The sequence below is a fragment of the Ciconia boyciana genome, chromosome 4 (assembly GCF_034638445.1).
Source record: "Ciconia boyciana chromosome 4, ASM3463844v1, whole genome shotgun sequence".
NCBI classification, from domain to species: domain Eukaryota; kingdom Metazoa; phylum Chordata; class Aves; order Ciconiiformes; family Ciconiidae; genus Ciconia; species Ciconia boyciana.
The window spans coordinates 79954961-79981474 of record NC_132937.1 but is presented as its reverse complement, the minus strand read 5'-3'; the positions used below and the strand labels follow the sequence as shown (position 1 = coordinate 79981474).

Genomic DNA, 26514 nt, shown 5'->3' with positions numbered 1-26514 from the left:
CATTGCCTGCTCTGTCATTACCAACTGCAAAGACTGTTTCAGTTTTGGGGTGTATTGTCAGGTTGTATGATGCTGCAGAGAGTTTGTGTTTTCATACACGATAAAAATGAAACACTTACCCTTTGTAATGGTGGGAATTGTTTCAGTCCCTGACATTCCCCTCTCCCCTTCATGTTCTGTCTTCTCCATCTGCATTTGGGAGGACTTCTTCCTCCGACTTCCATCTGCTTCCTTCAGAAGCTCCAGCTCACATCTTTACTTCCTTTAATATTTTTGCAAATACACTTTCTTATAAATTATGTATTATTGTGAAAATATTTATACACATGCACACATTTATTTGACATTTGAGCCTTTTGGTACTTTCAGAGACAGGTGAGAAGAGTAGGATAAGGACATCAGCATTTTTCTAAGTATGGTCAGTAAGGAAACACTAACAGAGGTATTTAAATTGGTGTTGGCTTCTAGCACTAATACAGTAATGGGGTAATCCACTTTGCTCAGGACTGGTATTTAGCCTGCCTCCAAACTCAGTAAGACAATACTGCTCCAGTGAACGTTTTGCTTACATTTCTGAGAACTACCAACAAGATTTAAAAAAATCAAGCTGTGGAGTAAACTTTTATAGCAGAAATGGATAAAAGACATGTCAGATGTGGCAATGCTGATGTGCTGAATATCCAGTTTTCTGAATATTCTGAATACAGACATGAATCACAGATCTACTGGGAAATCCAGCTCTTGAAGAAAGGGGTTTCTCTTACAAGCTTCAGGTCTGCTGCTTTTCCAGGAGTCCTTGGAAAGAAGGGCTAACACCTGAAACAGTATCAGTGCTACTACATGGATAAGATGAGCTGAAGCAGCCCATCTCCCAGATACAAAGAAGGCATTTGAAATACTATTGTATTCATGCTAGCACTGCCGTTTCATATCTTTCATATTGGATGTGTTTTTTACCTTGTCAGGCATAACACAAAGTTGGGAAAACCTGGAAAGTAACTGCTAGGCTGGAGAGAATAGGGAGACAAGAAGCGAGAATGTGCACATTGCAGGACTTTTCCAGGTCTTGAGTCAAAATGTTGAGTTCTGCTTCACACCTTGAATTTGAAAGGTAGCAAATGCAGTGAAGTATTTCCCCAAGAGAACAATCGCAGGGTGAAGCAGGACGTGCATCTTTTTGAATTGATGTTTTCACAAGATGTGCTGTACTTTCCCAATAACAGTCCAGTAGCTTTTGCAGAAGTATTAAAAAGGAGCGAAGATGAAAATGCAGTTTCAATTATTTCAGGCTTGCAACAGAGTGTCTTGCTCTTGTATCAATGGCAGTTATTAAGGGAAGAACAAATTAAATTCTGAGGATAAGTCTGTTGAAAGCTTTTGAATTTATTTAGTAATTTTGTTCTTTTTGAAAATAAATCCTTCATCAGAGATGTCAAATATGTTCCTAGTAGCCAGTTTTTTTTCCCCCACCAGTTTTCCCCCATTGTTTCCTATCAGCATGCAGCTGATGGTAGTTTTTAACTCATGAATTGGTACTTGAAGATAGGAAGGCAAGCTGGATCTTTGAAACTGGCAATCTCTTGAGACAGACTCCAAACTTTGTTTTCACAGTAGCAGACTTGGGTATTACCAGTTGGTGTGACTTCCTGTAGGCAAGATTTTGTGAAGAAAGAAATATTTTATCTGAAGCCATGAACTCGTGTCCAGAGACTCGTGTCCAGAGAAGGGCAGCGAAGCTGGTGAAGGGTCTGGAGCACAAGTCTGATGAGGAGCGGCTGAGGGAACTGGGGTTGTTTAGCCTGGAGAAAAGGAGGCTGAGGGGAGACCTTATTGCTCTCTACACCTACCTGAAAGGAGGTTGTAGAGAGGTGGGGGTCGGTCTCTTCTCCCAGGTAACTAGTGATAGGACAAGAGGAAATGGCCTCAAGTTGCACCAGGGGAGGTTTAGACTGGATATTAGGAAATTTTACTTCACTGAAAGGGTTATCAAGCATTGGAACAGGCTGCCCAGGGAAGTGGTTGAGTCACCATCCCTGGAGGTATTTAAAAGACGTTTGGATGAGGTGCTTAAGGACATGGTATAGTGGTGGTCTTGGTAGTGTTAGGTTTACGGTTGGACTTGATGATCTTAAAGGTCTTTTCCAACCTATACGATTCTGTGATTCTGTGAACTCTGCTTTCAGAAATCCTTTGTAGCTTCAGCACTGCTATGACGAAATAGTACCCTAGTCAATGATTCCATTCCTGATTTATTAATAATCATGTAGTTATTGGAAAAAAAGTTATTTTGCATATTCAAGCCTAAAAATGGAATGTCTGGAGTGTGTTTGTGACAGCAGGGAAAGGATTAGACACCATAGTAGGCATACATTGCCTATATGATAGCATACATCTGTGGTAGGATCTTACAACAGAGAGTTTATAAAAGTTTGTGCCTACTGTCCAGTCTCACTTGGAGCAAGCAGAAGTACAGTGCTGAAAGGATAATGACAGTCTAAACAAATGGTAGGAAGGGTTGCATACCTGCCCAGCAAACTGTATTTATTAATATGATCTATTTTAATATGTTGACTGGAAGTGCAAGGTTCTTACACAGAATTTTGTTTACAGGGGTCAAGTTCCTGCTGAGGCAGAAGTGAACTACTTAGGGGTGGCCAAATCCTTGGAAATGTATGGAGTCGATCTCCATCCTGTTTATGTAAGTATTGTTTAAATATTTTAAACTTGGTAACGATGAAAAAAATTTTCTTCTACTAATGTGAGGGAGAGTATTTATATAGTTTAGTTGCCACAGAATAACTTGAAAGGAAACGCTGTACTTAAGAATTGCAAAGGAAGATATATTTACAGACTGAGGGGATTTAGTGATTCATGCATACAGAAGCCTAATGGTTTTCAGATGAAAGGCTGTGATTGTATTACACCTATAAAAGACAATCAGTTATACTCTGGGAAAAACAATTCAGATAAATAAGAACTACTTAGTGCAAGTGTCAGGAGACATGAGAGAGGGTTATAACCTTTGTCTTTGACACAAGAATTTGCACATTATTCTTGTGTAAATAACAGAAACTCTGTCCTGAAACCTTTTCAATATCATTGCAAAAACTAGGGTGGGGTAGCAGCAGCCTGTCTGGGTTTTTTTAATATTCTTTGTGAAGGTTTTGCTGAAGATTCAGGGTATGTTTCCAGCTTTTCCTCTGCTGTATCTTGCAGCATTGCAAGTTGTCTGTATTGCCTCAGCAAACCCCTCCACTTTTGCAAAACAGCATGTATGTTGGGATTGGATCCAAGTTATCACCTGGAGGCTATGTGCTCCTGGTGGAAACATAATTCTATCTTGTTTGAATAATTGCACTTGTGGCAAGTTTTTTTGAATAAAAGAAAATCAGAAGTTCAAATGGGGAGTTGTAATGTAGATAGTTCACTGAGTTAGATGTCGGTACTTTGTAAAATTACTTGAAAGAAAAAGAAATCAAGATACTACCAGAAGATTAAGTATGTATTTCCTGCTGAAAATTGTGTAGCTCGCAATATGAAGTACTTTTTAATACACCCTGTGGCTTAATTGTATTCATATCCCAAGCTCTGTGCCCCTCCCACCCATAGAAAGCTGGAGGAGTTACTGGAACAAGATTCAACATGATCCAACAAAATCATATTAAATTAGCAGAGCGTGGAAATTTTTTTTTCTCTTAGCTTGCTTCTGCTGTGCAATGAGATCCCTGCCTGGGTAATGAGGGGTGACTTGTAATATCCCTAAGTCTAACCCATGAATATCATCCTTTCTATTTATATTACAACAGCAACAGAAGCCCTCATTTGAGACTGAAGCTGCACACATGAAGAGATTTACTTCTTTTCCTTGCTTGGTTATATTAAAAGTAAAGTTGCCTTTAGCAGTTAGGAGGAGGAGCACAGCCAGAGCTCGTGGAGGTGTGCTTGAGTTTTCTCACATCAGTAGTCACACAGAATGTCACTTTCTACAGCCAGTCCGTCTGACAGATTATATTTTTTGTGGTTCATGCTCTGCTGGTTTAGAGTTTGCAGGACTCTTCCTCACTGCCTCAAGTAGGCAGATAAATGAGCTTTTGCATCTGACTTTCTTTTGATCTCTTGCACCAAGGTTTGTACTCTTTCAAGTGTAGGGTGCATCTGACTTTGGTTACTGATGGTAAACTGGGGAGGCAGGGGCCTTCTGCCACTTGGCACCAGAGTTTTCATCCTGTTCTCTCCTGACACAGTTTGCAAGTTGGATACTGACCTCAGGAACGGTTTCCTTTGGTGGAGATGATGCATGTGGCTGTTCCTTGCATGTCGCTACCCATTCTAAACAAAATGCTCTGAATCTCTCAAAGGAGCTACTTCACTTGGTAGCAGTACGCAGGTTCAGGAGGGAGAAGGCAGCTGTGAGGTTATATTATAGTAGAATAGGTCAGAAAATCACTATTTACCTTCAGCTGAAAGGTCGGATGTCTGTTGCGTTCATGACTGAATAAAGAGTTTAGTATCCGAGTTTTGGCCATTTGACAAATAGCTGAAAGTAATTCCTTAAAAAAAGAAGTTATTTTTCTTTTTCACCATGGCATGTGGAATCTCCCATTCTTTCCCTCACTGCCATCCTTTCTTGCCTCTTTGCCTCTGTGCCTACCAGCTTTTGTATAGAAGTTTTCGTCAGCAGATCAAGTACTATTTTCTAATTTGCACAGAGAGTGAAAGTATGTTCAAGTCAGTCATCAGGCTGACTTCCTCACTAGACCTCACTGCTACAGTAATACAAGTTGCAACTGTATGAATGACATGCATTTTTATTTTCTAGGGTGAAAACAAATCTGAATATTTTTTAGGATTAACACCCATAGGAGTTGTTGTCTACAAGAACAAAAAACAAGTAGGAAAATATTTCTGGTATGTATAATTTAAATGGGAGTCTGTGCTAAAACAATAACCATGTTGTTGTATGGAAATGTCTGATTTGTGATATCTATTTGAAAGGTTAATTTTATCTATTAAAAAAAAAAGTATAGCTGGAATTCCTAATCTTTGTCTGGATTATATAGATTTTTAATTCTGTGATAATCCAAGTTTTGAAAAAAATAGTTGACCTTTATCATAGTCATGCGGAAATGTTTAAATGCTGCTAGTTTTCTGTTGATACCTGGTGCATACCTGAAAAAAAAAATCTACCTGTGAATTCCTTTTTGTCTTTGTATGTAAATATATACAACTTTATATTTTATTATGCATGAAAATAAAGTCTCATGAAGTTCTGTCTGTCTTTTTTTCCAATATTACAGGCCTAGAATTACAAAAGTTCACTTCAAGGAAACACAGTTTGAACTTAGAGTCCTGGGAAAAGATGTAAGTTTTTATTTAAGCCTGAAAGGAAAAAAAAAAAGTAATCTCAGGTCTAATGAAGTGGGAAATTTTGTGTGTCCATCAAAGTCTAATTTATTTTATTGAAATTTACTGCAAGAAACCATCAAAGTGAAATTAATTTTATTGATAGTTACTGCAAGAAAATTATGTTCCTGATGGTGCTTGCAGTTTTATTAAAGAAAGAGGAGGAAGAAAGATTTTTTGTCCACATTTTGCAGGCAAGGGGAGAGAACTTCAGCAGAACAGTACTGAAGTAGGAATTTTATAATATTTATCATTTTATATCGTGCTCTGTAAAATAGAGTAGACTACTTCTGCAGTGCCTTGTTTATGGTATTAGATAGTGCTTTTAACCTAGGCTAAATATACAGGGAAAGCTAATATTAACCAAAATGTGGATGGAGGAAAACTCACAAAGCTGTGAGGCACAAGTAATTTTGTACCTTGGAAACAGAAGCAGCCACATAACATATAGCTCAAAACCCATTTGTCAGAGTTTAACTTCATTGTGTTGTTAGATCATTTGAGAGAAAACAATGTTGGTTCCAGTGAAGCAAGGATAGCAGGTTGATAGCAAGAGAAGAGGTTTTAAGATAGAGTCAGTGGAAAAAAGAGAAATATATTTATCCTCTATGAAGCATGTGGGGCGGGGGAGGAGGAGAGTGTTGAGGATGTAGGGAAAATTATGAAGTGTAATAAAACAAATAGTTGCAGTCAGTCTGTGATTTTTGGTATCTGGTTGAGTTATAAGTTTAGTTTGCTGAGTTATTTTTTGAAAATACTTTGTAGGTCTCTTTGGAATATTAGGCCTGAAAGTTTATAGTTTTGAAGAAGTATTAACCTGCTGGCAGTATTCCCCTTTCCTGATTATCCACGTATCTTCATTCCTCTATGTAGTGGTTGTTAGTCTTGTCCATGATTTTTCCATGAGGTCATTTGGTATGTTTGGTGCATTCTAGGAAATGTAAGTGTACCCCTGGCTGGTTGTCTTGGTTCTGTTTCTTTTTTCAAATTCTTGAAAACAAGCATTTCTTGTGCAGTTGTATTGGCAAGTTTTGCTTTTGTTACTCCCAAGTGTGTGGTGTGGTGTGGTGATCTATGGGAATTTTATTTCTGATGCTGTGTTTGTTGAAATCAGAGAGTTGTTTGAAGGCTGGGGGAAGGTTGGGAAAACTTTTCTCAATGTTTCATGTGAAGGGTGAATGCCTGTTCATGTATAAACAAGTCCAAGTTTGACTTAGAGTGAATTGTATTGAAGTGATGCTGTAGTTTCTGTTTGATGTCACATTTGTAGTTTTTGTCTCAACCATGTGGAACTGCAAAGGTTTAACATGCTGAGCAGAAAACCTGGAAGCTTTGGAAAATGTGCTTGAGTTGAGAGTGTGAATGTTGATGGCTGGTGAACGCTTACTATTGTGATCATAAGGCAAACACTTCGACAGCACTTGGTAATTTCAAGTCTTGACAGGTACTTTTAGGAAATAATTCAAGAGAACAGTAAGTACAAGGGTGTGTACCATCATTAAAATCTCCTTTGCAACTAATACTCATTTGAAGTGTTTCTACAGTGCTTCATATCCTAATAAGATCAGGAAAGGCCAAAATGGCCCAGAAAAATCTTCATCTCTGTTTTTTTAAACATTCTGGTGCTGTTATTTTGAACAAAATTATGTATTGGAATAAGTAAACAGTAGCCTTAGTCTCTGGATTAAAGCCATCATAACAATTTATGCTGTTCTGCACCCAAAGGAGGAAAAGCTCATCAGTGTATTTGTATGACTGTATGTTCCAATACTGCTTGAAAACTTAATTCACAAATTTCTTTTATTCTTCCGCTTTTTGGAAGAAATACTATCACTTTGTCCTTCCATGTGGGACATGAGTTTGCAGTATATGATAGGAGAGTAAACGTGCCATTTTTACTTCATCCTAGCTCCCGGGATATCACTGTACAGCCCAGGGAATTAACACTTTCCTTGTTTCAGATGTGGTATACCAAGTCTGGAATGTGTTACATGTTTCCAGTTAGTTGGGACAGAATGACAGAAAAGAATCAGGAAAAGAAGAAATAATGGAGACTTTCCTGTATCTTAGATGGAGCTTTATGGCATATAGTGAAGGAGTTAACATCATGTAATAAGAAAAACAAATTATTTCTGAGTATATTGAGTGCTTTGTGTGAATCACATTTTCCATATTGTAGTGAAAACTACAGGCTGGATTTTGGTTTGTGTTTCCACACACTAGCTACCTTTATTCACACTGATGAGCATCTTTCACGAGTACACCTGCTCATCAAGAGGAAGTTGTTGGTGCTTTTAGTACCAATGAAGTGTTGCTCTTCCCCTGCATGAGGTTACTTGTGATAACTTCCTCGTTCTCCCTTTCAATAAATTTGTCTGAGGTTTTTTTCAAACCTACTGAAGGAATTTGAATGTGTACTTCCCACTAACGGGGTGAAAGTGGGCATCCTGATCTCCTTGACAGATGGCAGACATGGTAGTCTAACTGTACAGGACCATACCTGAAAAATACACTGTGGGGTGTCTGTGTCAGCCGTATTTATGGCTGCTGAGTTTTTTGTCTCCATTGTTTCACTTTTCATAAACTTGACGATTTACTGAGCAGAAGATATTTATGCTTACTGTCTTATAATAAAGGTGCTTCACCTTTCCTGTTTTGTAATCTCCTGTACTTCTTCATATGTCTTCCATGAGAATACTTCCTGTATATTTAACTTCTTTATGTTTTTCCTGCATACCTGTTGCTCTTGTGTGCAAGCATGGTCATCAGTATTTTGGTTTTATGTTTTACTACTTTGCTTGTATTATATGTTTTCTCCCTAAGGCTATTGCTATTGCCCTTTCATAAACAAAATACTGCCCTTAATGTTTGGCCGTCTGTGAGTTATCCTGACATGTGACAGTAATGACCTGGACCAGCTGACAGAAACTCTTTTTCAGTGGTGTTAATCATTGAATCAGTATTTCATTGTCTCCCAACTGGACCCATACTGTGAATTCTGAGCTAGAAACATGCTAGACTTTCCATGAAACCACTAAGCATCAGCATGAAACTAGGAACCCTTCCCCTGTGGGAACTGCACAGAAGGATTCCCTGAACATGATGAACAATCACAAAGAATTTTTGAAGATGAGAGAAGTGTATTTTCATGCCATGTCCTTTAAGAAAACCTAAGAGATCCGTCTGATGCCTGTGCAGAGTTCCTGGTAGCGTACATGTCTGCTGAGCAACCTTGCTGGAAACAATCCAGCAGTACCGGTGGCTGCCAAAGCCGCCCCCCCTGCACTGCTCCAATGCAGCAAAACGGAACCTAGTCACAATGGATGCACTATGTGGAAGTGGGTAATCAAAGGGGTGCACAGCACACCTCTGTGCTTTCCCCATGTGAGGAACACAGCTTGCTTCCTAGATTTCTCTCTCAACTAAGGACATGAAACAAAATAGAGAAAACATGCTTTGATAGATTGTGTAGGCTGGGAATGTAAATGTAATAATCTGCAGGAGGGAGAGATGTGGAGCCTTTTTGCCTGTAGGTACCAAGTACTTCTGTGCTGTTCCCCACAAACCCATACTGTTTTCTGTAACAGCGCTTTTTACTTTGGTTGCACTGTGTCTGAACATGCAAGTGAATGATTTCACTCCTTCTCAGAGTTTATGCGAAGCTTCTGTACTTGTTACTTTTCATGTTTCTCTTTCACCAAACCACAAAGTGTTGAATGTGCAAAACACTTGCTTTCATTATTTTTTGTTGTAAGAGTAGGGTCTTTTGGAAGTCTGAAATTTTTGTTTTGAGGGATTTTGAAATTTGGGTTCTTTCAAGTTAGAACAAACCCCCAAACCATGTGATTAAAAATGATTTACACATTTCCAAGACATGCCTTCCTCTGCAGTCTTGCTTAGTCAGATGAAGAGGCCCAGCTCAGCTGAATTTATAAGGTGAAGTTGGTAAAGGCTGTTTTCAGGAGCAATACCAACCACTGATGCCAGCTAGAGGAACTTCAGGGCAATTCCAAAGCGCATAATGCTCCCCATTCTAGTGGCTGAAACTTGTCTAAATACAAGATTTTTGTGTTCTTTTAAATAGTTTCAGAAAACCCTGGAAATATGCTTTATTTTTTTAAACTGCTTTTTGTAAGTGTCAGAAGTCTGAAAAGTAATTCCATTAATAAGGTGGTTCAGCTGTATCCCTTCTTGCCCTGTCACATTATATTCCATCTTCAGTTACAAGTTCTAGGCAGAAACTTTTAATTTGATTTATTCTTCTCACAGTTTCTTGGGAAGATTGAACAGGGTTTGAAGAGATGTTCCTCCTGTTCTAAAGTCCAGTTTAGCTTAGATTTCAATTCCAGACAAAAATAGCATCAAGATCAAGCATCTTGATTTTTATTATGGTTCAAGAATTACAAATGACTTTTGTGTCATTTGCATTTGCACTTAAGCCAGAGTGGTAGTGGAGGGTCGATGTGAGCAAGCATAGTGGTGTTAATACATCATATAGAATGGTTTGGGCTTGTTTTGGTTGGTTGGGGGTTTTCTTGCCTTTTCTTAAGCACTTTCTGAGCCATCGTAGAAGGAGTGTAAGATTGGTTCAAGGCTTGATAGCAAAATCTTCAGTAATGAACATTTTTGCAGGAGAACTAGGATTAAAATTCCTGCATAAACTTAAATACATTGCTACTAAGGTGTTACTGTCAGCTTTTTTAATCAGTTCTTCTTTAGTCTTTTTTTTAATTGGTATAGTATGAGGCTGAGATATGTTTGTTTCAATCTTGACATGCTTTATGCAAACTGGCACAGCATTACTAATTTTAATTCCTGACTGGTATAATGTTCTTAAAGATTGACCCTGTGTAACCAGTAATAGTACATTGTCTGTTACATAAGCTATGACTGGCATGCATTATGTAAATATATAAAGACAGAATATTTCCTACTGGAGTTAACAATTGATAGTATCCAGGTATGTGCCTGATCTGGCAACGAATAATGTTGGGAAGCAGTAGCTTCAGAGCTAGTGTTAATATTTGTGTTACATGTACATGCAGTGTGCTCTGTAATGGGGCAAGATCCCACTTTACGCTATATTAATATTCAGTGTGACTAGGAAAAGTGGTGTGTGTGCTGGCAGGGTTCCTACTGTGGTTTTTGGTTTGGGTTTTTCTTCTTCATCTTCTGAGCCTGGATTGGTAGGAACCAATATATGTCTTGTCACAAATTATAGCAGCTAAAACCTGCCCTGAATCATAGGTTTTCAAAACGTTTTTGATCTGTGGATGGGTGCAGTGCTCCACAGAACGGGTGTAAGTCTACTGATAGTGGCCCTCTTATCTTTGGAGTAATCCATGAACTTCACAAACAAGGGATCTTCTGGCCTCTAGAGGGAAGAACTGTCATTTTAAGTGTGTGCCTTCTCTTCCAGGCAGACTTGAGCTTGCCCTGCCTGGGCACTGAGCTAGCTGGGCACAAAGCAGCCCTGAGCTTGAAAGCTGTGTAATCACGCTGGCGTGGCAGAGCAAGCTGGGAACTGTTTGCAAAGCGCAGTGTGGTCACTCCTGAGCTAGTATGTCAGCTCTAGCAGTTCCAGAGGCATTTTGTGGTTAGGGAGAGCAATGACCCCTCTGACTTGTCTCCTTTGAAGGCATTAGTAACATGCTTTCAGTCTTCGAGTTAAGTGTGTGTGGGTGGGGTGTATAGTGGAGAGCTGTACCAATTACCAACTGTTTAGTGGAGATCCCAAAGGCCCTGCCAGATCAGTCTTCTGGCTGATTTGAGAGGAGCATAGAACAGATAAGGGCTGTGGCTACAAGTTTGAGTGCCCGTCTATTTATAAGCTCGTAGTATAGCCAAGCTACCTGCATCCCCTGTGCTAGTCTAGCTCTCCTCCCATGGCTAAAAATGGTGGTGAGGCTATGGCAATATGAGCTTTAGCATGTTTTGGAGACTGCAGGACAAGATTTTAAAGCATTTAAAAGGAGAGGAATATTTTATGTTTGTCCTCACAGTTTTTTAGTGTCTTGCCTTTTTCAGGATTAGAAGAAGGTAGTGAAAGAGCTCAACAACTAGGTACTGCTGCAAGGGTATGCCTGTCCTTTTGCAGCCTCTGGCTATGTGGTCCTGCCCCCTCCCTTGCCCGTGCAAGTCACAGATGTGATCAAAAATCACCGTACAAAAATAAGTTATTTTCTGCTTGTTTGGTGAGCACAGCTGGCTTTCTGAAAGAATAGACAAACACCAAAGCTGGTTCAAAGGAGAGGGGAGATCTGCAGAGCGTGCAGATGACCAGGACTGCTCTGGAAGCAGTGATCCATCGTGGTTTATGATGCCTCACCTTTAGTACACTGGGCGCTCCGAAAACAACAGGATGAGTAGCAGGGAGTAGCTTATGAGGCACCAAACAACACTGAATGAGTTTGGAATTGTAATTTCCTATAAATCATTAGTAAAAGTACAATAGGTCTTTGTTTCTTTTGGTTCAGATATGTGAGAATAATAAGAAAAAACCCCAGCTAATTCTCACTACCTGTAAGAAATTCCAATTGTTCAATATGCTAAAAATGTTGCCTTTTGTTAAAAACAAAAGTTCATGATGTTAACAGGTAAGGTCATCCTTCCTTTACCTATACAAGTCAATTTATTCCATTAGGGGAGAAAGATTAAACCTTTTCAGTACTGGATTCAATACTGCCTAATTTTTATATATGCATTTATAAGTTGTGAGGGTAATCACAGTACTCTTGCAAGCCTTAAAAAATCTTTAAAAGTAAATGGAGGAAGTCCTAAACCTAGTTGTGCTGTATGCAGTGTCATATTAGACTTAGTTGCAGCAAGTTACTGAATCCTTCACAGAAAAGGTGAAAAATGGTAAAAGAATTATGAATTGTCTCCTCTGTGTTGGTGAAAGACCTTGGAGATGAATGTTTCAGGCTTTCTTTCTCTCTCTTTAGTAAAAATTTAACTGTGCTATTTGACTTCTTACAAGCATCCATTCAGAGGCAATAGTTTTCAGACATGCACTTTTCCTTCAAATTCAAATAAATAAACTTCACTGTGTTATCAGAAAGCTTGTTGGTCTGTCCCCTGATTTTTAGGCAGTTGTTTCATTTTCCAGATCTGAGTTCCAGAACTTGTTGATAAATTGGATCTGTAGGGCTATGCTGTTTTTTCCTGAGTGCCTTTGATTGCTGCATACCGAGTATAGATGTTTCAGCACGTAGTTAATCATCAAAACTTTTTTCTTATCAGCTGAGGTGAGCTTTCTTCCACCTTAGAAAATAATGCCTTCAAATGACGGAATCAATAATGTTTGCTGGTCAGATCTTTGAATCTTGTGGCAATGTAGCTATACTGTCCCTCTTTTAGTCACTTACTGATTTTCATGTGTTATGTGCCATTTGTTCTGTATATAGGAAAATTCCAAAACTTTAAGTTAAAAAAGAAGAAAAAATGGACAAGTAGAACCTTTTCCCTGATGGGAATCTTTCCCTGAATTCCAGTGGCATTTGAACTGGGCTAATAATAAGATAGGGCAGAAATACCTTATTTTAAAAAGTCTCTTTAAAAAAACCCCAAACACCCCTGGCTTCTCTCTGCCCTTCCCTTCCCCCAGCCCACAATCTCTCTCTTTATAAAATAAATTTAAGTGCAGCAGAGGATTCTTTGCCTAAAAGTAAAATTTAGGAGTGGACAAAGAAGGAGCAAGATCCTGCATATTAAAAGTGAGTCACTGAGTTCTTTCCCAACAGCAGTTAAATTGACTCATCATATTGCATAAAGTTCGCAATACCACAGGCCTGATCTGATATTATTCTTTAAAAGCGCACCAGTGACTATAGTTGTGTGGGTTTATATGAAATCACATCAGATGACAGTCCGATCTAGAAATTGTAATGTAAATTAAATCATAAAATCTGAAGCTACATTTCTGTTATTTGTAAAATCAGCAAATGAAAAGTACCCCTTGACATGTCTTCTTAAAACTGTAAAAACGCAGTACGATCTTTCATTGGGTAGACTCTTGTTTCTGGTTGCCAGAAGAGCAAGAGCAATATGGTTACTCTTGAAAATTCTAGTATAAATAGATTTTTCTCCTTGACGATCTTTAAGATTCTCCAGGAAGCTTTTTTTTAAAAAATTTTTTCCCCAGTTACTTAGATTTTTTTTTCTGTTTTAGAAGAGCTTCAGTTTTTAAGTTTCTGGTTTTACTTTTTATAAATTAAACTTATTTTTCTCCACATTAAACCCCTTGTGAATCCTGCAGAGAGATGAAGATCCTTATCAAGCCCAAAACTGTATTTTAAGGAACTGTAGGAACATATTTATGGGACTAATCTACTATATAATCATTTTATGCTATGCATAGCTAGCATAAATCCTGGTTCTCACTATTCTCAGTGGCCGTATATCTTACTGTACTCCCCTTTCTTGCTGTGATGCCCTAGAGAGGAAAATGTGCTTTTGAGAGAAGACTAGAGGATGATTTTCGTTCCTTGGATATTCCATGGGAATGTTCCAGCCAACAATTAAACTAACTAAAATAATCCATGGGGGAAAACAAGCTCATGTGTATGTCTCCAATTTGTTGGTTGGGGTTTTTTTTGGTTTGGGGTTTTTTTGTGTTTTGTTTTTGTTTTGTTTTGTTTATTTATTTTTTTTTTTTAATCAGGGAATGAAATCTCGATTATTCTAACCACAGGGGCAAAGTTCTGTCATTTTTACTGTTATTTGTTTCAAGGTAGAGAAAAGGGTGCTTGAGCAGTTAATTTGTGATTTTATGAGGCTACCTGACAGCTGTTGATAGAGATATAATTGGTTTTTGCTAGAGGTGAAATTTTGAATTCTAGAGAACATACTGAATTAGTTCACAGTTTGCAAAGTGCTTGCAGGTCACCATACCTCATTAAATGAAGAGGAGGAGAAATTTGCCAGAACTCTTTACCTATGTATGCATGGCATTGCAGAAGTATAACTAATGCAAGGGCATGCATTTCCTAAAATCAGCTGCTGAAAGTGGTATGAATCATACCCCCTTTGTAATCCACATGTTGGGGAAATGGTTTTAGGACTCAGTTTTGTTACAGACAGTATCGTACCATGCTGAGGATTCACACTGAAGTCAGTGGGACTACTCATTCTTTATGCAAATCACAGATACAAAACTGAGAACTTAAGTTTACTGAGTGACAAATATATGGAAGTGTATTTTATGTGAACGTATTTGGATGTTTAGCTTGTTGGAAACAAGCAATGTGATATGCCTGTTGCTTCTTCTTGTCTATTGGAAGTATTTTATAGTTTGTATATGTCTGACTTCTCTTTCATCTCTCTGCCTTTTTCTCATGTCTACTGTACTGACTGCCAATTTCCAGTGATTAGATTTTAAGCTTTGTATATTCTTTTTTGTTGTCTTGCTTAAGAGATTTTAAGGTGGATTTTATGGCTTTTACCTTTGACCTTTTAGCAGTATTTTGAATTATTCTGAAGTTAGCTAATTTTTTTTTTAAATTCCTTCCTGTCATCTTTTTTATTTCCAGTTTTACCTTGGTTCTTCTCTACATGTATGTTTTGTGCATTTTCTCTCTGTGTTGTTGCTTCATATTAGTTTATCACAAATCTTGAGTTTCTTTCTTTCACTTATTCTTGCCCTTTTGTACACTGTTAAACAGAGCCTTGTGAATATATTTTTTCTTGACATCTGAGGTGTGGTTTCAGAAAACATCAGAAACATACTATTTGAAAAAAACTTTGTGCTTTTTAATTAGGAAAAAAGCTGATATCTATGAAAAGAATGAAGGAACAGAAGTGTTTCAATTATCTCCTTTCTCTTCTGTTTTTCTGTATCTAAGGAATGGATTCTTTAAATAATTATTTCCAGGCAATGAGAAACCAAAATGAAAACCTCTTTTAAATGAAGAATTGTACAGAGTTATAGACCTGCTTTTCTTCATATTGATGTCTTTTCTTATGTGCATTGATATGAGATGGTTGGTTCTTGTGTTCAGTGAATGAAGATTCACTTCACTGGCAGAATCCCTCCTGATGACATTGATTGGTTTTGTTTTGTTTTCAGTGCAATGAAACTTCCTTCTTTTTTGAAGCACGTAACAAGGTCACATGCAAACATCTCTGGAAATGCTGTGTAGAACATCATACGTTTTTCAGGTGAGCAATGAAGTTGTGGTTTCGTTACCAAAAGGAGGGAGACTATATTGAGTAAGAACCTTGTTACACCTACAGAGTGGTGTAACACAGGCTTGCTGCCTGGAAACACATTTTTGCTTTTGATTATAGAATGGTCTTAAAAGCTGATGCCTTCCCTTTTTTTACAATGATGTGGAACAATAATTTTAAAATTGGGTAGTTTGGTGGTTTCTTTTGTCTTGAATACTTTTCAAAACAGTATCTCAGTTTGCATAAAGTAAGCTTTAACAGAAGTATCCACAAATGTATATGGCAGGATTTAAGCAGCCATATACATTTTTACGTATTTAACCATCAAATTTTCTGTAGCAGCATTGACTTGAGTGAGGCCTTTGGATTTTAGACATTACTATTTCCTACAATGTACAGAAATTCCAGGTTTTGATAGAAAGACTCATTGAATTTCCATAAGGTTTTGCTTATTGAAGTGTATAAAATGTTTCCAATATTACACATCTCAAAACACTTTCTTTTACTGTTGCAAAAACACTAACAGATATGGGCAAGGGTGTCTAGCTAGGAACTGGTTGATGGGATTCTTGGGGCTGGCTTTAGCAGCGCTGTAAATGAGTAAGGTCAGAATCCCTCCTGTGGTCTCCTTACTGTGGCATGATGTTTTTGCCTGCTCCTGTGAAATATTAAGTGAAAGGCTGCTGTTGCCAGCAGTTTACAGTAGACCCTGAAATAAAGAAGTGTGTAGTCAAAAGACAAGGGAATAAACATGTGGCTTTGTGGAGCTCTCAACCTCAAAGGAGTCTGCCTGGAGGTAGGGATGAAAAGTAACTAGCAGAAAATTTTTTTTTTGGAACCTAAAATTTATATTTCTCTTTTATTTTCTTGGGAAGGGGACTGTAATTGAGACCTATCTATGTAACTTACTGTGTTGTTTTATTTTTCAAACTACATAGAGTGCCAGAGAATGAATCAAACTCTCTGTCAAGAAAATTCAGCAAGTTTGGATCCATAGGTTATAAACATCGGTACAGGTGAATTTATTTCATTGTTTAAACTTCAATTAATTCCTTCTTCATTCCTTCTTTTCTCCTCTTTTCTTCCAATGAAAGAAAAACCCCACCCAGACCATGACTCAGAGCAGTTCTGCTGACAAAGCATGAATCAGGGCCATTTTAACAGACTCCCCTTGGGAGTCTGGCAGTTTTGGGGCAAATGTGAGTTACTTCTCATTCTCCAGATCCCCAGAGTTGGCTAGGGCCTGCTGTAGCCCGTAGTGAAAGTGAGAGCAGCCTTGGCAATGCTTTAAGTCAAAATCTCCTTATAAGTCCTGAAATTATGTTCATGTCCTAAAGGGTTTTTCCGGACAACTGGGGAATACCAAAAGGAGGATGCATGTTGGCTGCCGCCTTTCTTCTGGGAATTACCAAAGGGTTGGTGCAAAGAAGTGTATAAAGTCTGTAACAGTGATACCCTTCTTTACAGCTGCAACTGAGCTATGGCAAGGGCTCTCAATCCGAATGGTTATGTCTAATCCTGTAGCAGTACTGCTGGTGCAGTGCTGTTGATGTAAGAATAAAAATGAGGGCAGATCTGAAGAGAGATTGGGGTATCTCTTCTAACTGGAATAGCTGGCAAAGCTGGATAAGCATTCAAGGCTGCAAGTCTTGAAAGATGCAGTAAACTTCAGACTAAGGATGTACAGGGAGCACTTAGTCTCAATTTTAGCCTGACCTAACCAAGCTGACAGTGTGATATAAAGGGCAGTTAATACTGTGATACAGAGGAAGATGTGACAGGGAGAGTGAGTTTAAAATCCTCTAGCTGCTGTACCACAAAGGACTAGAAGAATATAGGATGTAGTTAAAATTGTAAGATGTCAGAAACCCAATAGTTTTTACTGAGTTTTATTGAGACTTTATGTTTTTAAGTCTGTTGAAATGACAGAGTCTTTGTCTAGTGAGTAAGGCACTTGATTTGGCAATAGGTGACCACTGTTTTAAATCCAATTCTGTCACATTGGCTGAGCAATTTTGAGCCAAATAATTTATGGTCTGATTTTTAGAATTGCTTTAGAGTTGCGTATTCAGTGAACCTGAAAGGGAGAGTGGAAAGCAGTAAATCAAAACCACATCTGAAAGCCAGGCCCCTTTCTTATTCCATTTTCATTTTCCTTGTTGGTCAAGTGGGGATAAAAATAGTTTTTCATCTTTTGGAGTTATTTTGAAGCTGCTGGGTGAAAAGACCCTGTTTACTATGTTGGCAAATTGTAGAGTTTTTTTCCATGGCCTGCAAATATACCAGGTTTCTTTAGGTTTATTTTTGGCTTGTCTGTCCGTCTATCCTTCCTGTCTGTATTTCCACTATCACTCAAGGAATACGTAGATCATAATGGGTAAGGCTGGCAATCATTAGTTAGGTGGTTCTTTGTCACTGCCTCTTAGGAAGACTTTCCTAAAACCAAGAAAACCATAACCCCCAATTTCTCTAGCAGCTCCTGGATTGGAGTTAGTATCTGTGGTAGGTGCTAATAGCAGTGTGTAATAGTAGCTCTATTACACTTGTCATCAGTCAATCAGAATTCATAGTCAACTGTCTGTTATCCTTGGATGTAAGATCTTGCTTGTAAGGAAGGTGTTACTGATGGAGAGATCACTATGCCAGTGCTGAGCCTGAGCTCGTGTGACTGAATGTCGACTCTCTCCAGCCAGGATCACTGGTGTGTTTCTGTCCCATCTTCTTCAACATATTTCAGAATAATCCAAATTATTTGGGTTATCACATTATCTGGCATGATCCAGATTCTTCTTACTGTAGATAATAGGAGAATGATTGTACTGCCTTTAGGTTTTCTAGTTGGATCCTGACCCGGATAACCTCGTCTGTGAAACTGGATAGGAGTTCAGTGGACTCCTGCCAGAGTACTGTGGATGAGAGTTTCTTCTGTGGGACCATTTCAGCAGATTGGAGCAGGGTACTAGTGCTGGGGAGGAGAAAGCTTTGTATGTACCTGGACCTTCCAATCAATTTAAAAAAAAAAACCATGAAGCAGTTCACTATGAGTTATTCCTGCTGGTGGTGCATTCGTCTTCTTCGGAAGTTCATCGTCCTTTTTAAAGATATTTCAAGGGTGATCTGTGATATGGATTGCTATGTTGGGATGATGGTCATTACTGACAGCTAGGTTTATAATGTTAGTTTTGTCTAGAACACATTAAAGTATATATTTCCCTTCTAGTATGAAGTGTTCCCTGTTTTGCTGCAGGGATTCTTGAGGACTCCCCCTGACCTGAGTGGGTGTTCTAGTAAATGTGGGTTGTGTCATCTAGTTGCACCGTATTGATTATACAGTGTTAATGATAAATAGTGATAATCAATTGGTGTTTGACATGTTAACTCTCACCTTGGAATTCAGAGCAGCAGTAACAGCACTTTCATGTGCTTTGAAAATCTTCTCTTTGCTTATCCATCAGCTTTGATTGTCTTCCCTCTTTGCCTTTGGTCCCCTGTCACCAAAAGCAGTGACAGTGCTGTGTATCATCATTAGCTCAAAGCAGAAACCATAATCCCACCATCTGACTGTGTTATGTAAGGGGACCACAACATTATCTTTTGGCTTTTTTTCTTTTCTTTTTTTTTTTTTTAAATCTTCTAGGTACTTCTTGTTAGGTGGCAGAAAGCTTTCAGGAAAGCAATTTCCTTGTCTTAAGATCAGATGCTTTAGTTAATACCAAAGGAGATGTTAGTGTGAGTGGAAGGTCTTATCCTCAGAGGTTTTCTTAAAACTGCTTCTGGAATTTGCAAGACTGGCATGGCTGCTGAACTTAAAAGCTGAGTAGAAGTGTTTTCTGGCTAATTTGGGAGCAAAAAACCCATTAAACTGAGTATCAAAAACCAGCATTACTGTGATGTAATGTTAGAATTTGGGTTTTTCTTGTCCTTTAATTCTTTTACAAATTTTGAGAAGATAAAAATACTGCAGTGCTGACTACCCCTGTGGGGCTATTGGTGAAAATACAGTCATCCTAGTGGAGTCTATTCACATAACTCAGAAAATCTACATATGTAATTTGTATAGCTGCTTGGCACTTGCTAGTATGATACCTAAGTCATCAAACTGCAGGTGTTTAAGCAACTGGGAGTTAATACTAACAGTTACTTCTCTTGTGTAGTAAGTTTCCAGAGGCAAACATGGAGTTTTGGGGAGGAATATGAGGCCTGTTTTACATTTTTGTTATGAATACTTTATTCTGCTTAGTGACATGGAGAGGAGCATTAAAATGAGCATAAAATAATTGATTTAATGTTAATAACTTATTTAAATTGTGCAATGAAGAAAAGCCTCACTGTAAACAGGAATCAGGACTTCTACTCAATTTGTTATCATTTGGGCCTGTGCTAGTGAGAGTACTTTATTACAGTTTGCTTTGCACGGGGTTTTTCGTGCCCTTTAGGTTGTCATTCCACATGGCAGAGAAGTAGCCCCTTACTGACTGGAACTGAACAATGTTAAATATGTGTTTTCCTGAGATAAAAAACTTACAGAAAGAATTGAGGAAGTAATCAAATTATTTAAGAAAATCTTATGTTAGAATATTCAAGGTTACAAAAGGTCGCACTAAACCAGCGTTTTGTTTTAGTTGCTTAGTTCCTCCTGAAAATACCCAATATAAAAGAGATTGGCACAATCTGTTGATGATTCTGCCAATGACTGATTCAAAATAAAAGTCAGGGTAGTGCTACTCTGCAGGAGAACTAGAGCTGGGATGAGAAGTGAATAGCTAACAAAACATGCTGCCCCAACACTAAGCATTTTTTTCAGTCTAAAGATCCTCTGTTTCTTGATTATTTTTCCAAGTGTTTTCCCATGATTTTGTTGTGTTTTCAAGTGGCAGGACATCTTTGCAAATGATCAGGGACCCTTCTGTGCAGCTCCCACGGCCTGACCAGAGCATTGAAAGAAGCCGCAGCAAGACTTACCCTAAAAGAACACAACAGACGGGTAAGTCCTTCTCTGCTGGGCCTGTGGAGAGATGTCTTCTTCTGCCTGTGGTTCATTTTGTTTTCAAGAGATGACTCAGAACTGCTGCAGTGTCCTCAAAGATCTCTCAGAATGGATTCTCTCTTTTGCCTTAAGGTTAGGTATAAATACTGACCTAACTGGATCTAAAAATTACAGCTTTGTGGATAAAAGTGAAAGGGATGATAAAACCCCATGTTTGTAGGTCTAATGTAAAGTATGAAAGGGAAGTTTGAAAACAGGCAGTGAGAACATGCTTTTTTCCAGGAGTCTGGTCTCTCGCTAAAGAATTTCATACCTGTGTTTCTTGGTTGGTATCCCATTGTTCCAGCTGCTTGACCCAAGGTATCTCTCTTGTACATCCTCTTCCCAGTTCAAGAGCAGTATCCCTTTATTTTAATACTAAGTGGAACAGAAGGTAGTGCTATGCCCTCTGCAATTTTAACATGCTTCAGATGCGTGAGCTGGAAATCTGTTCTGCACGCTGAAGATGTCAGGGGAAGCTGGAAGTTTTTACAGATGTTAGAGGAAATATGTAAGATTAAGCACGGATCACAGGACTCATGCCCAGAATAACGGATGTTTCCTGAAATTTAGTAATAGAGGCAAAAAGCTTTTCTAATGTCAAGCTCCAGTTCTACATGTGATTACATATGTATGCTTAGCTTCATCTATGATAGCAGTCACGCAGATTTCAGTTGAACTCATGCACGGAGTTAAGTATATGTGTATGCGTGTGAGCAGTTTGAGAAAAAACTTATCTGGGCTTTAAAATGTAAGCAAGCATCTTTATCACGGGCTAGTACAGCATTATAAACTTTTGAGAGTCCCCATTTTTAAAAAGAGAACAGGCATATACATCTGGAAACCTCCCGTGTTTATTCCAGATGCCTTCTTTTGACTCAGGAACAAAGCTGGTGTGTTCTGCCTTTTAGCTGCAGTGGGTCCTGAAGTGCAATTAAAAGTATTGCCCTTGGAAAATAAAAGCAGTTTATGACAGATTCTTTTTTTTTACATTTTATTTTATTTAGTTAAGTGTAAGAAGAGACAGATTGCTTTCCTTTCTGACTGTGATATCTTTTTGTTGTGTCTGCATTTGTCACTGGGTGCCTAAGAGGACAAGAAGCTGTTCACCCTTGAACCTAGTAGTGACTTAGACTTTTGTTAGCTGAGCTGTCCCATTCTTAGGGTGGTAGTTCAAGACGAACAGCATTTCCCACCTCATCTAGTCCCCAGTTCAGTTGTGCAGGAAGTTGTGTGGCTATTCAGAGGTAAACTTGTCAGCTGAAACTCAGCCCTTAATTGAAAATAATGTTTGCCTTAGCTCAGGCAGTGAAAGTCAGTCTATATTGCTGCGAGGGTGTGTGTGTTGTGCTTGTTGATTTTTTTCAGTCTCTTTGACTGGAATTGTGAGGAAAACTGAAACCTTCCCATGGCCTGTTCTGATGTAGTGTGATGCAGAATTCTCTGAGCAACGTGTGTTTGTGGTTTTGGTGGATTTAAATGCTTTGTTTTACTTTAAAATAAAAAGGCTGTTTTTTCACCATCTTACTCATATGTATTGTGTAATCTGTATCCTCCATCTGCGTTGTTTTGCTTTTAATTCAACTTAATTGATTACCCATGTGTTCCAAGTGTGCAGTCATTTTCCACTGGGGTAGGTGTATTACCTCAAATGATTTTTAAATTAAATGAATTTGTTTCATTTCCCACTTAAAATATGGGCTAAAGGAAGAGAGCTATGTCATTCAAATTCCATCTTTCCCTGTAAATAAGCATATTTTTTACTCTTTATTGTTTTCATTTTGTATTTGGGTATTCACAAAGATAGACATCTAGTACTCTTTCTCCATTTAAATGAGCTTTCAGATGCTGAAGGCAGACTACTGCTACTTCTCCTCCATGTGTCAGACACCATATGACAGTCTGTTGCATGTCACTAGGATAAATCACCTTTTCACCCTTTCACCTAAAATGGTTCTTGGATATAGCAAAGTCCATTTCACACAATAAATCAAGTCTGATATATTTTAAGCATCACTTGTTTAAAAATACTAATCCAATGTAGATTTTATTTTACAGAATAATTTTTATCTCGGAAATGAGGCTGGGGGTGTAAACAGTCTTATGAGTTACTTAAAACTTTCCCTGACTGAAATGTATGAGAGAATAATATGACATTTCTTAAAATAAATATTCCTTTTGCATAATGAGATTATGCTGATGGTGGTCATTGATGGCTAGTCCTTTGTTCTTAATTGTGTGTTTCTAGTATAGTGTAATAAGATTAAATATGCCTTGTTCAACATTTTAAACAGGGTGATTTTAGTTTGCATGTATTATGTATTTCTTAAGGTGTTTTCTGCCAAATGCCACTTAAATTAGGATCCAGCTGGACATGGCTTATAATTTAGCTTTTTGGAATGAAAATCAGAGTTCCATTTATTCTCCCAAAACCCAGTAGCAACTTACAAGTAGTTCTTATGCAGTATTTTCCTTCCAGTTTCTCCAAGTTCAGCATCTTTACTCACCTGCTTCTTTACTTTTTTCCTTTTCTTGAGATTGCAAAATTAGGTGCATGAAAAGCTTCCTTTCTGCATCCAGTTCTGGTTTTGTTTTGTTTTGTTTGTCTGTTGGTAAATGGGACCAACCACAGCAGTGGTTTTGGGGGCAATTAGATGAACCAGTAGCTATAAATGCATGGCTGTAGCAGCCTGCATTACCTCCGTTGTAGAGGTGTGTGTGAAGTGCTGAAGCCTCTAACCTCTGGCATCTCATTAAGATGTTTTCCCTTGTTCCTTCTTTTTGTATACATGTTCTGGCGTTATTTGCAGTTACATAGTATGTGTTTTTTCTATTTTTTTCTGTCACCTGAAGGTAGAGGTTAGCTGTCTTTCGCAGAGCTGAGTGACTAATGATGTTTCTTTGTCTCATTGGTCCATTAAAGTACGCTGAAGTCATTAGGACTGCAGCCACTTGGTGAACTCTGGCTTAAGAGTTGGAGTAGGTGCCAAGGCAATGATAGAAAATACTTACTTTTACGTTTTCAGTAAAAATTATTTGTTCTTTAAGAGGGGGATTGAAGGAGATGATACTGTGAACAGAGAGAAACTAGCTTTCTTGTATAAAAGCCACTGCTGTTGACTGATTCCCCTGATAGGATAGACAATGTAAACAGTTTGGCTTTAGCATGGCAGGTTATTTTCCTAGAATCCAGACTACAGTGGTTTAAAATGCAGTAACCTCCTTTTTGTCACTTGCTTAATATGTTTCATATCTCAGTTGTTCTAGGGTTAGGGGAAAAATCAGACCAGAAAACTTCAATGGCTATGCAATCAATGTTTTTATATTAGTGCTTTTTTTTTTGGGTGTGTGGCGTTTTTTTGGGTGTGTGGTTGGCATTTAAGTTGGTGTTCAGTTGGAGGAGTTTTTCTGTTTTGTTCTGTAAAGTCTTATATGTGAGATATGCGTACCTTGTTTTGTTTGCTTACTCTCCCCATTTCATTTCAGCTGAGAGGGAGTTACAGTTGCATTTTGTTCTGGTTGCAAATCATAACTCAAACATGGAACAGGATGCTCATTATTCTGTCTTACCCTCATACGGCAAGACTGATAATGTTCAGCTTTCGCAACACTGCGTAGGGTGAAAGCGTTCATTATTCTTTTGGCTGAATGCTGCATGCGAAAGGCTCCTTGGGAACGTCCTCTCTGGACAAACACTGATGTGATCAGACCTGTTGCTGTGGGTCTGAGTTTTTTCAGCATTGGAAAACACATTGTTTAGGGTTTGTTGTCATTTGGTAGCTGAGGACTTGATTTGTCCCTGCGTTGCACACTGCGTAGTTGTATAAACTAGTGTAAAGTAAGTGCTGCCATTCTGATTTAAAAGCCAGTGGAGAATCGGGAGTGGGTATTAAAATTACGGTACTGTCTGTATTATAATAATCCCTAAGTAATCACAAGCAGTCGCAGTCCCTGCCCTGACTAACTTACATGTTACCACAGATGCCTATTGTTACCCTGCTTCGACAACCTCACTGGTAGCCTTGGTAGCTAGAACTGTTGGTCTGGCGCATTCAAAGTCACAAATCTTTTCCCAGAAAGTTGTGAGATTGGGTTTGAAAGTTAAATTTTAGAAAATGAGTATTGGGGTAATTTTATCTATTTTCTTATTTATTTACTTTGAACTCTACACTTTAAAGTTTATTTTAAATCCTGGGCTTTGTAAAAGGATGGATGTGACTGCTTCTGCATTTCATGCATGTGGTGTGAGGAGCACAAACCCTTGAGGCTACAGGTTTGGAAACTAGTTTGGAAAATAAAGATTACCACAGAGTAGGCTACGCTAGTGTAGATATTTGGAAGTCCATTCATTTTTATAGGCTCTTAGTAACACACAGTGCAAAGCATGAGCTCTTACTGCATGTTTTCCTTTTGTTCACACTATCTTCTGCTCTTATTAATAGATTTAAATACAAACACTATTTCCAGATAACGTCAGTGAAATGGCTTTAGTTGATAAGAAACAGGCATGACAAGCTAATTAGTTTGCCAGGCTCCTGAGGTTTTGGACATTTGAGTTTTTAAAAATGTAATAGTCTATTTAAATTGAATGCACCTATCAGCATCAAGATGGCTGTAAAAGGGAATCGAAGTGTGTGCATTAAACTTATTGGAAAAGTTCAATGCAGTGAATGCTGACAGTAACTTATCTGACAAAAGGTAAACAACCAGGAAAACCTGCTACAAGTGAGATGTTCAAGATTTCTTGCTATCTAAGGTATTTTTGAGAGGCCTATTACCTTGGCATGCAAGAAACAGTGGTACAGATAAGTTATTGCAATGGGGTTAGGGTTTGGACAGTTTTTCTGGAGTCTGTTCTTTTATGTTAGGGATACTGTATCATGCAGAGGTGTATGTTGGTAGAACAGTGCTATAGTTAGTAAAAGATACACGAGGTGGAACATACTTAAAGACAATTATTACAGTTTCTGTAAGTGTGGACAGAAAGCTCCTAATTAAGCTAGTTATTTGTACAAAAGAATTGTACAGCAAAAGCTTTTTTTTTAAAAAAAAGCAAAGCAAAGGTCCTCATTGTGGGCAGTGGTGGAGTCAAATATGGCTAATATGAGGTCTTGTCTCAGTAGAAAACTATTTTGTATTTCTGGGTGGATTCTGCCTCTGTGTGATAGTCACTGGTATGTTGTCTTTTCTTGGTTTTGCCTCAACTAAGTACTTGTTAAAACAGTAGAGTGGCAACCAGGGAACTCAACAGTAAGAAGGAGCTGCTGAAGTTGTAAGGATTTACTGGTACTGGCTGCTCCAAAATCTGAGGTGCCCCATGTAGGCTCTGCAGCACCAGTCTTCCTGCAGGGCACTCAAGGAGTTGCAAAGGCATCACAGACTTTCTGCACTCGGGTGGACTGACTCTGCATCGCATGGCCCCCCATCACCTGACACCCAGAGATGACCAGGTGTCAGCAGAATGGTAAGGCTATTGCCAAACATAGCAAAAGACCAGTTCTGGAGGTGGCTATTACTTTTATAGCACTTGACCCTTGGCTCTTTTTCTAGCAGTTGTTTCATAGCTATAACATGTTTTGGAGCATGAGTTCTTATTGCTCCATCCAGTTATGAGCACTCTGAGGGGCTTAATTGGAAGCTACCTCACTTACACAGTAGTATGTGAAGTACTGAAATTATTTATTGTGTTCAAAAAAGTCATATCTTTGCTGATTTCAATACTTCTGTGGGCCAAATTACTGTAGTGGGTTATTTTATGTATTTGATGGCCTAGAAAAGGCAAGCTAAATGTATCTGCATGCAAAACAATATGGTCCGAAACCCTGAGTTACCTTTGTAGTTTAACATTTTGACCTACTCCATTTTCATTTCACTACCAGTACCTTCCTTAAAGGTGGGAAATTTTTGCTCCCTGTTCT

The 26514-nt window shown here is 38.4% G+C and overlaps 1 protein-coding gene across 4 annotated transcripts in view; it reads left to right on the top strand.

The window, feature by feature from the left end:
• EPB41L4A (erythrocyte membrane protein band 4.1 like 4A) overlaps window positions 1-26514 on the top strand; it is a 139708-nt gene that overhangs the window by 75587 nt on the left and 37607 nt on the right. For all 4 annotated transcript variants that reach the window (XM_072860301.1, XM_072860297.1, XM_072860299.1 and 1 more), the window contains 6 exons: window positions 2611-2698; window positions 4820-4908; window positions 5298-5361; window positions 15470-15561; window positions 16509-16586; window positions 20442-20554. In XM_072860301.1, the coding sequence (XP_072716402.1) occupies window positions 2611-2698; window positions 4820-4908; window positions 5298-5361; window positions 15470-15561; window positions 16509-16586; window positions 20442-20554 (524 nt within the window). The remainder of the gene's footprint in view (window positions 1-2610; window positions 2699-4819; window positions 4909-5297; window positions 5362-15469; window positions 15562-16508; window positions 16587-20441; window positions 20555-26514) is intronic.